Raw genomic sequence first — 12,825 nt, 5'->3', positions numbered from 1 at the left:
ATCTGCATAGAATGGTTTAAAAAATGAAGAAAAAAAAGGCTTTACTTATCTGGAAAGATCAATTCAAGCAATACTTTTCAGTTTATTGTTCTTATAGTACTGTGGGTGCAATTGTGCACTCACACTGACAGAGGGCTTCCAGTCAAGGGAACAATTTGAAAATGTCGCACATACATTTTCATTCTCACAGAAATGCATGACTACCATTTATCGTCAAATATATTAAACATCCTTGGACCAGGATTCAAAAGCTAGAAGTCGATATTTCCACCCGATGACTCTTCTATGCAGTGACTTTTACAATACTGCCGACCTGTGGTAGAAAATTGTATTTTAGACTAAGGACAAAATGTCCCACAATTCAACGGACGTAGACGTCATTTTAGAATGTACTATTTTGAATTATGGATAGGGACATACCATATTAACCTTTGAGTTTCATGCGGTATAAACAAATTAATAATTTATGCTGTTCTACAGAACAATATTTTCTATTTTAAGTGTAAATTATGCATTGTCGATGGTTTTGTTATTTGGAGATAAGCGCATTCAGAGCCACTCCTGTATTAATACAGAAAATGGAACCTCCTCTTTGTGATAATGGTAGTTTCCTTCTCGGCCCTGGATCTTTCCTTTTTCTCATTCTGCAGCAGCCATGAGGTAAGCGATGTGTTGTTGCTCTGGCTAAAATCATGTTAAAAGACTTAATATAACCTTTAATGTCCAATCTGGATTACATATGAAATGGTTATTATCAGAAACCATCATTCACATCGACTAAAATCATGTTGAGAAAGTATTTAATGTGGACAAATGTTCTCCATGTCAAACGTGGTGGCCATGTTGTCTGGTCGGAAATGCATATTCGCATGGTCTTCCACGCAGATCTGGAATTTATCGTTTTATCAGTTCCCTTCTTGTGACATTCCGACGACTGATTGTATATGCGTTATATGATCATCGTTACATTGTTTTTTTATAATGGTAATTGGCCGTTTTTAGATGTGTATTACAAGTATGTTAACGTGTCATCAGCATGTGCAGGCCGCGAACCGCAGTCGGTTTGCCGATTTCTGTGTCTACCTGCTGCTACCCGTATCGACGTGGTGCTTCGGTTGTTAGGTGTAATATTAGCTAGTGTTCCCATACTTGGCTTAGATTTAATAAAGTTTCACACCTTCTAAAAAACAATAAATTGTTCACCACCAAGCTTAGTCTGGCCTCTGTGATGCAGCTACACGAGTCTTGCCTGTGTTCGCTATTTTTACATTGGAAGCCAGACACTGCTTTGGTGGGAATCGTAATGGTAGCCATAGTTATTTTCAAAGACAATATCGCCTTTGCCTTTCTTGACACCATAATTAACTTTATATAATGGTCTCTGTTTTAACAGTAAGTGTTCCATATTTACATTATTCATTTATTTTAATATTAATCTTAACCCATGGGAGCAAAAAGAAATGGAAGGAAATTGAAGTTGATCCTATGAAATTAAACTTGAAAGATTGTGCCTACTAAATGCAACCAACCTTATCTTGCACCTGGTAAAGTATGTTGCGTTCACTTTATAAAGATTAGAATTACATGCAATTCGTCAAATAAGTTGAAAGTGGGGAAATGGTGTTCTTGGTGCGTTAATGCTTTACTGTTTCTGTGACTGAATGTAAACTGTCAGCATGCTCAGGCTTCAGAAGCGGTTGGCGTCCAGTGTGCTGCGCTGTGGCAAAAAGAAGGTGTGGCTTGACCCCAATGAGACCAATGAGATCGCCAACGCCAACTCCCGTAAGTGGAAGAGTTTCTTTCTGCATAGTTAAATGGGCTTAATGGCTGCAAAGTACTTAACTTGGCTCAATCAAAGATTGGGTGAACCTATTAGACCTGCAGTGGTCAGATAAATACTGTAATTAAATGGTATGCCACTGGGACGACTGCAGGTGTGCTAAGGTGCAGGTGCTGCTTTGCTGGAATTCTGCTCTTAAGTGGTAATGGTGAGAGCTATAATTGGGAAGTAGTTTGAGGAAATTAGCGATTAATTTACCAGGCAAGTCTGGACATGCCTGACTTCAGGTTTTAAGCTGGACTGAGCAATACATATTAAGTGATCTCATATTTAACTTGGTCAGATTGGATTCATTGCAAGGCTGAAGGCTTGTATAACTGTTTAACTGTATAATTCAGTGGTCTCCAATCCTGGTCATAGAGAGCTACAGGGTCTGCTGGCTTTTGTTTCTCTGCACTAAATTCCTCCCAATAGATTCATTTATTAGTTAACTCCCCTCTCCTGCTTACCTGGGTCTCAATAGGGTGCGGATTTTAAGGTGAAAACAAAAGCTAGCAGACCTAGTTACTCTCCAGGACCTGGGAGACCACTGGCAGTTTTGTGATGTTTTTCATTTGTCATGACCACCATTAGATGTAACCGAATAGAGCAGTTGCAGTTCACTGTTTTTTTGAAGCCCATAAAATGGGCTTGCCTCGTCTGACTCCTCTGCCCTGTCCTGCCTCTCTCAGGCCAGCAGATCCGCAAGCTGGTGAAGGATGGTCTGATCATCAGGAAGCCCGTGACCGTTCACTCCCGTGCCCGCTGCCGCAAGAACACGCTGGCACGCCGCAAGGGACGTCACATGGGCACCGGTAAGAGGTTTTGTTGCTGTAATATCAGCTGGAGGGTCACGATTTACAGCTCGCTGCTGTATGAAAGTAAAGTGATGTAAGAAAATGGAGGAAAATTGAGAAATCTGTGGAAACTTAATTGAATGAATCTTAACGACATTCATATAGCACTTTTGTCACACTCAAAGCGCTTTACTGTTATAATGACGGAAGACTCTCCACAACCACCACTCATGTGTAGCGTCAACCTGGGTGATGCATGGCAGCCATTTTGCCCCAGAACCCTCATCACCCATCAGCTGAGATGGCAAGGGCAAGAAAAGTTCTACGCAAATCTGGGGATGATTATCTGGCAGCTTTGGGAATTTAGCCAACACCAGGGAACCCTCTACTCTAAGTGTTTAAATGGATTTTGGCTGGCAGATTCAATGTTAGAGGGGATACTGTAATGGGCCCTGTCGAATGCTGACGTGACTTCTTCCATCCTCCCAGGTAAGAGGAAGGGTACAGCCAATGCTCGTATGCCGGAGAAGCTATCCTGGATGCGCCGCATGAGAATCCTGCGTCGTCTGCTCCGTCGTTACAGGGAGTCGAAGAAGATCGACAGGCACATGTGAGTGCACGCCCGTTTCTTGACTTTTCACCACCCCATCCACCATGCCTCACGGTTCAGTTCTAGGAGCAGCGATTGGTGCGTTTATTGTTCAATTTAAATGCTTTCCAGCCATTTCTCCCGAGCTTGAGTGTGCAATCAGTTTCCCGGTCACTTCCGGTTCCAGCCTCAGCTATCAATTTTGGAGAATACAGGTGAGCACAAGCTCCAAAACTGATGTCACGGTGCATCTTGGTACGTGGCCCACGATTTGAGCTTGTATGGACATGAGCTTGAGCAGATGACCTAGTTGAGCGAGTAGTCTGTCGGGGTTGCTGGCTGCCAGGGTTGAGAACAGAGAACAGGTTCCAAATTATAACCAATTTTGGTTCTGCTTATCGGTTCCTAAACGTGCATTTTCATTCACATTTCCAAAAACTCTGGATCGATTGGGCTACTGTTGGCAGAAATTCCACTTTGAATATCTAAATTTTAAATGCATACGTTTGAATACGTTCAAAATTTTGTTAATATTTTTTTCAATAATTATAACATCTAAATAATAGCTTTATTTGTATAGCACCTTTCATGCAGACCAGACTGCAGCTCAAAGTGCTTGACGGAGGAGGGGGGGGGGGGGGAAAGGCAAAAAGGAAAAGCACAGCAATCATAATGAAGTGACCATTTGTTATACAGATCTAGTGTTGCGCTAGCTATGTCATTAGATGGCCAGAAAGTATTGCCAAAAACGCCATTAATCATTGTCTTAGCCAGCTCTCCAACCACATGTGTACACAAAATGTATTATAACAGTAGGTTAATAATGGTGCCCTCCATAAAGGTATGTCATTTATTTGCCTCTGTACTCTACTCTTTCAGATTTGCATTAAAAATGCAAATGAATATTTAAAAAAATAATGTTGCATGCAAAGGATGTGCTATAAAATGCTAAACATGGCCACTAGTTTACACAACATTGCTGTGTCCCAAACATTATGGTGACCTGAAATGTATAAACACTGCTGTTATTTCTACATGGTGAAACCAAAATTAATAAAAATGCCCTTTATTAAAATCAGACCACATGCAATTTAAATACATGTCAAATTGTGGAGTACAGAGGCAAATAAATAACTGATGGGTCTTTGTCCCAAATATAATGGAGGGCACTATAATTAGTTTGATAAAATGAAGGTAGGTTTGTTCGCTGAATACTTATACTTATCGTGGGTTATCGTTTTAAAGTTATTTACATAACATTATCTGCCAAATTGATGGGATGGGGTCATAAATGTGTTATGTGGATGCGTGCATGTATACTATACTTTCTTTTTTTTCTTTTCCCAAATCTACCCAGTCGTATTGTCTATTTTAGACATGTGAAACATGCAATTGAGTTAGGCAGAAGGAATGAAAACCAATGGGTGTTAAACCGCCGCCCCCCCCCCCCCCCCAAACAAAAACACAAAAGAAACATGCCAATTGATGCACATATTGTAATATGATTTGAAGCTTGAATTTAAACATAACAGCCCTTTTGCAAACATACAAATCTGCCCAGGATCTGCCATCGACAGAGTAGCCAACGTCACGGGCCAACAGCATCGATTTGTTTAACTACAAGCATTGCGACCACATCATGCAGCGCATTTCCTCTTCCATGTGAAGAGGAAATGGGGAAAATGACGACCAGGCAAAATGCAGAGGAAAAGACAAGTGTGAATGATGAAGGAGATTAGTGAGAGGAGGAGCATGTAAATGTATGATTAACTGAAATTATATTTGATCAGGTCTGAATTATTCTCCATTGATTTCAACGATTAAAAACCTTTTTTGGAAAGTCTGTTCTGTGTTTAGCCACCTCTTTTTGACTGAGGTTCTCTTTATTGTATGCATTTACTTGAATTTATTGTGATCATTAGGTTAAAGATCTTTAGTTATTTTAATGAAACAATACCCTTGGTTGTTGGATAAACACTTAAAAGAATAACACTTTTTGTATAAAAATGTGACCTTTTCTTAACCGTATTGGAATCAGAGCTGTTAAGAACTGGAACCGATAAAATCCAAACTACCCGACCCTACTGACTACCAATAAGACTGGTCACCCTGGTTGTGTGAATCCCTCCCTCCCTGACTGATGCTATGGCTAACTGTGCATCGCCCTGCAGTGCTGCCAACTGTAGTCTGCACAGGCAGTCCTTATTCAGTACTGCACCATGGGAGCGCGCATCCACACACCGGAGCAGTGCCAAGCCAACGGGCATGTTCCATTTTGACCGCCTTGCCCTCCAAGCGGCCCTGTGACTTTGTCTCTCTGTCCTCCAGGTACCACAGCCTGTACCTGAAAGTGAAGGGTAATGTCTTCAAGAACAAGCGCATCCTGATGGAGCACATCCACAAACTGAAGGCAGACAAGGCTCGCAAGAAGCTCCTGGCGTAAGTCTTCCCGCCGCGCCCGACGGTCACCCCACCCCGTGGCCTCCAGTCGAGCCTCGCTCATACCTCGGCGTTTTAGCCTGACTGGCGCTTGGTATTCTTTCATATACATTGACAATTGGATTTTCCAACTGAGTCATCTTCATGAGTTTAGGCAAAAAAGTTGTCCACAAACTAGGCTGACTGTTTACTTTGTGAAAGGTGTCAAGCAGGGCGTGAAAGGCCCCAGCACAGGGTCTCCCGATTACTCGGTCTTTACCCCAGGGCCGGTTTCTGAATGCTCTCTCCCTCTCCCCCACCACCCCTGCAGTGACCAGGCTGAAGCCCGCCGATCCAAGACAAAGGAAGCCCGCAAGCGCCGCGAGGAGCGTCTCCAGGCCAAGAAGGAGGAGATCATGAAGACTCTGTCCAAGGAGGAGGAGGCCAAGAAATGAGCAGCTTTCCCCTGTCCCATTTTCACTGCTAATAAAATGTACAGAAAGACAAGGTGCTTGCTTCCGCGTCTTGCTTTCAGTTTTCTGGCTTGGTCCACGTAATTTCCGCGAGTTATATTTTTTTTATACTGGCTGACTCTTTTACTATAATGTATCTAGAATCTTGAGTAAAATTAGAGATGTCTATCGTCGGTGTCCAAAGCATTTAAAACGCGTCCCAATGTATGAATGGTGTGGTGCCAATGCTGTGAAGATGTGAATTGTCACCACCATGTGGTTGCACTTGTACTCGATCTAAGCTGGGTTTGAATTTAACATGAGTTTCCATGATTCCTTCTAAACCCACTGTATGGAAAGGGGAGGTGAGGAAATCCTCACCAGTATCATTTTGAGGCATTGTTGCTGAGATATTGGAAATTCCAGGACATAGGACTAACTCCATTATGGTTTGACCTGCCTCATTGTAAATGCCACTTCGATTATCACAATTGTTAATTTAAAATATTCAAAATGTAAACCTTTAAATTCAATTATGTAAGTGCCAATAGGTTTTTGACTTGATTACTGCTCCTTTTGCTACATTAATCTTAACACTTTTATATACAATACATCTCTGATCTGTAGTGATCGATTTCCATTTACAAAATAGTTTTCTCCTTTACTGATGCAAAGGGTCACCAACAGTTTAAATTGTCTATGTTGTGACCTGCAGGAATGTAAACTTATTTCATTGTTATCCTCCAGGGGTCCCTGTAGGGACTCTAACGGCATTGTCGAGTTCCTAATGATACGATTGGGTGGCAAATTAAAAAATAACCTCATCAGGAGGGGTGAAAGGAAGGAAAATGAACGGATGGAATTTTAAGTGCACACGACAAGGCTTTGAATAAACTATTGTAACCGTTGCCTAGTACACTGAATACCCATTTGGCAGTTTTTCATTTAAATCACGCAATGAAAATGAGCATTGAAAACGGATCAACAGCAAGGTGGACTCGAGTGGCTTATATGTAATTCACGATTTAACGTCAATGCTTAAATTGAAAATATTCCCCTGGGAAAAAACATTTTAGACAAGCATCTAAAAAAATAAAATGGTTAAAATTGCTCTGACAGAATTATGTTCTGCAAACAGCTGCTGTTGGATACCATGGCCTTCTAGAAGCTATTTTTGAGCCACCAAGAGCTGACATTTTCTCATAGTGGAGAACTGTGGATAATGTACTGTGGAAAATTCCAGGTTACCACACAAGGCCAAGCATGAGTAACATTTGTAAATTGAAATGTCTCAACATACAAGAAAAAAAAAGTTATTTTGGCTATTTTCAACTTTTCTCTACCAAAGTATTAGAAAGGATAGGACAAGAATGTATGTTGCACCAGAAGGAAGTTAAGTCTTTTATAATAATAATTTAAAGACTGGAATTACCGAGATTCAAAGATAGATTTTCACACAAATGCTTTGATAAAAATACACAATGAGGACCGATTGCAGAGAATTCGGGCACTGAGCTCACTGGCACCCTGGCAAACGGAAACTAGCAGATAGCAGCCAACAAGCCTGTATGAGCCAAGCACTGAGATGAAGCAGTGACATATGAAATGAACTCCATTTGAACCCGTAGCCTTCCTTCTGTCCTGTGGTGTATGCCGGCTGCTGTCTTTTTCCAACTGGCCACCTGCTCCTTGGTGAGAATGATAAGACTGCATCTTCAGCCTGGCCCATACCGAAGAGTGCTCGTTGTTGAGGCTGATGGACTGGCTGACAAAAACACTGAACCCTTATCCTTCTGATCCAGTTTGCTACCCACAATTCCCTGCTGCTACAGTGTTGCTCCCTTCCTGATTTCCTCTATTATTGTATATTTTGATCTCAAGACAAAATATTTTATTAGACAAAAGGAAACGAGAGTGAACACAAAACACATTAAATACAATAAATATCAAATGCCTTAATCACCCATGTGAAAAAGTGAATTGCCCCCTTAGTCACCCAATCTATCAATAAAACAAATGTAATTGATAATTAGATTCGTAACCATAACGTTTCTACAAGCACACTATGCCGTGATCAGTTTCAGAAGAGATGAAAATGTTTTTTTAATAGTCTGGAAAGGGTTACAATGCCACTTCTAAGGCCCTGGAACCACAGCATGGATGCACACATTAAATTTACATTAGGCTACATTATAGGCATTTGGAAGAATGATGTACAACAAAGTGCATAACCATAACCAGGAACAAATGTGCTGAAAAACCTAGAGGGAAGTAAGCTACAGTTCCAAGTGCTAGAATGACCACATATATAAACATTTGAACCCTGTAGATTAATCTGATGAGAACAAACCCACCAAGAAGCAACAATAAAACAATAAAAAAGTTAGTTTTATGTTCGATATTTGAGATTCAGACTTCAGACAATAGCTCTTCAAAAAAACAGCGAGGCCATAATGCTCAAAATAACGGTTTCATAATCAGAGGACCTCAGAGAACGCAGCACAACGTGTTGTTTGATATTTTATCGCACTTCCAGGTCACATGACCAATTACATTTTCTTTTTTCATTAAAATCATAGAACTGTCTTTTCCCCATTTAAATATCCCCATTTAAATAAAAGGCTTTGTGGGACTTCTGAATTATGTCATTGGATCTTTTGAACTGAAAAAAAAAAACACATTATTTTTCCATTAATTAAAAATAAAAACCGTACTGTATATTGACAATGGAAAGGTGTGCCCTATGGAGGTAATAGTAATAGTAATTAATTGCAATTTGTTTGGAGTCAATGGGTAATGTGACCTCAAAGTTATTTCAAAATTTTAGGCTATTATCTTTCTAATTAAATCATAGAACTGTATTCATTTCTTATATCCCCTACAAATGTACCCTTCTGGATCTCTAAGAAGGTTGCTCTTGATATAGAAAGGGCATTCTCTAGATTCATTTGGCATGGTAAGAGACCTAGACATAAATTAAAAACTCGGTCAGAGGAGGTCTAGCCCTGCCAAATTAAATTTTTTACAACTGGGCGTGCCATGCTCGCTTCCTTCGGGATTGGTTATCTGCCCATCTTGAATCCAAACCCTGTTTGGAGTTGTGGTGCTCCCTACCCTCCTCACTGTGGAGTGCGGAAGAAATTACCAAAAGATTAACCCAATTATATATAACACTCTAAGCAGGGAATCCATAAACATTCAGGGGGTGATAGATGTGCCTCATTCTTGACCCCTATCATACGGAACCAGGAGTTTCCTCCAGGTCTCCCACCCAGTATTTTTGAACTGTGGCATGATAATGGGGCATGTGTGAGAGGAGACCTATACCATGATAGGTCATTAATTACTTTTCAGCAACTACAGTGAAAATGTATTATCCCCAATAAGCACTTTTATGGTTTCTTCCAGATATGCCATTTTGTTCATTCTAAGATCCTACCTTCTCATGACCCAGCTACCTACAGTGAGAGGTTCCTTATTGACCGGAAATATATCACCCATTTTATTTCCTCCTTTTACGCACTGCTTTATTCTCTCAGTCCAGATGATATCACAAGTGTCTCACGGAAGTGGGAGAGAGATTTTCACACTGAATATATCGAGGATGACTGGCAGGAGGCTATCAAAATGATAAGGACCACTTTTACATGTAATAGATTAAGAGAAACGCAGTATAAAATACTACACCGAATACATATAACACCTACATGCTAAACAAGCTGGGTTGCCTGGTCTCACCCCTGTGTATTAAGTGCCAAGGAGAGATTGGAACATATTATCACTGCTTCTGGCAGTGTAAACTGATCAAACAATTCTGGGGTACAATCTCAAAGAGCTGAGTGGCATCTTTCAGATAATTAAGAGAGACCTAGGTGTTTTCATTCTTGGCCTTCCTCTAAGAGAAATGATTCTAACCCATGTACAGTTCAAGCTTTGTGACAAACTATTGCTATTAGCTAGAAAATGCATTTTTATTAACTGGATTAAGGATAAGCCACCCACTGTTACACTGTGGTACAGGGAGATATTCAAAGTTCTGGCCTCCCTTGCTTAGCTACCTGCCTGGGGAGCTGGCTTGGTTTCTGCTGAGGGGCCAAGGCCCCTTGCAGTGGCCACGCCTTTCTTGAATAGATTTACACGTCTTTCCTCTATGTCACATTGCTATGGCCTGGGGTGATAGCTCAATTTGATTCTATTCATTGTGATACTGTAGAACAGGGGTGTCAAACTGAATCCCTAAGGGGCCGCAGTATCTGCTGGTTTTTGAGGTTTCCTTTCAATCAGCTGTCAATTAAGGCCTCCAGAACAAGGAGTGTTGATTCTTTAGCCAATCAATGACTTGAATGCACCACAGGTTCTGAGAACAACCCGAAAACCAGCAGACACTGCGGCCCTCCAGGACTGGAGTTTGACACCTGTGCTGTAGAATATCAGAATGGATGTGATTAATGGAACACAGTGTGGCTACACTGCTTGATGATGTCTCTGGACACTGTGAAGGGGACTTTTGTGTATGACAGTGGCGGGGTGAAGGGTGGTCAGCTGGGAGACTTCTACACTGAGAACAATTGGATGGGATTTCACCGGGGATTGAACCACCGACCGTGCGGGTCCCAGTCATGTACCTTAATCACTACGCTACAGGCCGCCACAAATGTAATTGTGTGCAATAGAGCACAATAGGTATAAGATGAACATGGCCATTTTATTCTGTGTTGCATGCGTAGCAATTTCAGACATAATGTGGCTTAAGAGGGTAATTAATCCCTCAAAACATGTAGTACCTAAAATGTTAATCCCTCAAAACCTATAGTACCTAAAATTTGTTAGAAAATAACAGCTTGTTAAAAACCAGTGATTGCAATTTTGGTTGAAAAAAAACCCAGCATACACAATCCCCAGGACTAAGTTTGAAAACCAGAGAGCTTAGTTGGCCTTCTTCAGCTTGCTCTCCCTGTTTAAAATTTTTTTTTCTCATTAGGTTTCTCCTAATAGGCATTCCCTTTTTGTTTCTGTGCTCCTAATATATGACACCATGTCCCAGCATGTAAAAATCTATGATACTGTAGGCCCTACGGCTACTTTTCAAAACTGTGCCTGTGAATGACAAATTGTGAACGAACAACTTTGCCTTTGAAAGTTCTGCCATAGTCAGTGGAAATTCCTAATGACACAGCATAGCAGATCAAACAATAAACGTAAGAGTTAAATTAAATGTTGACCTTTAACGGCATGATAATAAATAGAAAATAAACATTGATGCAATGTATATGTAATGCTACTGATTTATTAACAATTTTGACCAAGATATAATTTCGGTCAAATAATCCACATGTCAGTAGACCACTGGAGGGTCCTCCTGGTCCCCCTCCAGGCCTGGGACAATGTACCCGGGTGTCCCCCTGCATGTACTGCCATCTGAGCTGACATACTCCTTATTTTTATTAGTTGACAGTGCTACTGTTGATTTCAATTACTGCATCAATGTTCAATTATTGATGCAGTTTCTTTGTATTCTAGTTCATTCCAGTGTGCTGCTACTGCAATGTTGAGGAGTCACCTCAGTAGTCTCAGTGACCTGTCGCAATATCACCTTTTCGTATAAGCGGTGTATGTGACTTTAAAAAAATGCAACTTAAATTTCATTTTGCCACTCTACATTGTCTGGCTGACCCACCAAAAAGACTCCTTCTGTATTGCGATATGCCAAAAGGGTGTGTCCTGTATTTTGTCCTGTATGTGTATTCCTGCAGGAAGCCAATCGAGAGTGATCAGGCTGTGTCCCTGCCAAGCTGTTGCTGCCCACTCTCAGTGAGGTCAGAGACAGGCCAAACAGGGGAGGACGCAGGGAAGTGTTTACTGCGTCCTTTCTCTGCCCATATCTGGCCGTATGTGCAACACAAACTCATGATCTCATAGTGGACCATAGGAAGCTCCCTCTATGTATGCCAAACTGAACTCCCATCCAGCCAAGGGCAACTGGAAAAGGTAAGTTTGGATTAAACGCTTCCTTTCTCACACATACAACACACACATACACATACACTCTTTCTCTCTCACAAACTCATAAGTTCACCACGTGAGTATATAATTTTGGACTGATTTGTTTTGAACAATCTTCATTAGACACTCTTTCAAGGATTTGGCCCACAAAATAGGAGATTAGTCTATTGATTTCTTTTTATTAAAAACACAGAAAGACACATTCATTGTAGTAGTAGTGTCCAACAGGTTACACATGGCTCAGTTTTTATGAAACCTCGAGGCTCATTACCATCCTATTAATAAAAAATAAAATAAAAACCCTCAAACCCTCAAATAACACTGCTCCAGACTATGGGCATCAACATCATCATAGGGATGGGAGTGTGCATTATTCTTCTGATTTATTAATATAAGTATTCTGTATCTCGTGTCTTATTCCTCTACTGGAACTCACTTTCCCGGTTGTATCTGGGTAGTTTTAATGTTTGGGAGATCATTCTCTAAAAGCCACATTCTCTGTAGAGGATAATGTATATAATATCAGTCAATACACAGTGCCCTCCATAATGTTTGGGACAAAGACCCATCATTTATTTATTTGCCTCTGTACTCCACAATTTGAGATTTATAATAAAAAAATGACATGTATTTAAAGTGCATGTGGTCTGATTTTAATAAAGGGCATTTTTTATACATTTTGGTTTCACCATGAATAAATGACAGCAATGTTTACACATAGTCCCCCCATTTCAGGGCACCATACTG

General features: G+C 40.7%; 1 protein-coding gene across 2 annotated transcripts; it reads left to right on the top strand.

Moving 5' to 3' along the window:
* Window positions 1-615: 615 nt before the first annotated feature.
* LOC133122369 (large ribosomal subunit protein eL19) lies at window positions 616-6,130 on the top strand. Of its 2 annotated transcripts, none has more exons than XM_061232328.1 (6): window positions 616-660; window positions 1,685-1,782; window positions 2,512-2,641; window positions 3,113-3,226; window positions 5,534-5,644; window positions 5,955-6,130. In XM_061232328.1, exons 1-6 carry the CDS (start codon window positions 656-658, stop codon window positions 6,076-6,078), a joined length of 582 nt encoding a protein of 193 aa, XP_061088312.1. In that variant the 5' UTR covers window positions 616-655; the 3' UTR covers window positions 6,079-6,130. The 2 variants fall into 2 exon arrangements, with proteins under 2 accessions (XP_061088312.1, XP_061088311.1); XM_061232327.1 differs by having other exon boundaries at window positions 620-660; window positions 1,676-1,782.
* The last annotated feature ends 6,695 nt before the right edge of the window (window positions 6,131-12,825 follow it).

This window comes from Conger conger, chromosome 2, assembly GCF_963514075.1.
Source record: "Conger conger chromosome 2, fConCon1.1, whole genome shotgun sequence".
NCBI classification, from domain to species: Eukaryota; Metazoa; Chordata; class Actinopteri; order Anguilliformes; family Congridae; genus Conger; species Conger conger.
This window is presented reverse-complemented; position numbering and strand designations above follow the sequence as displayed.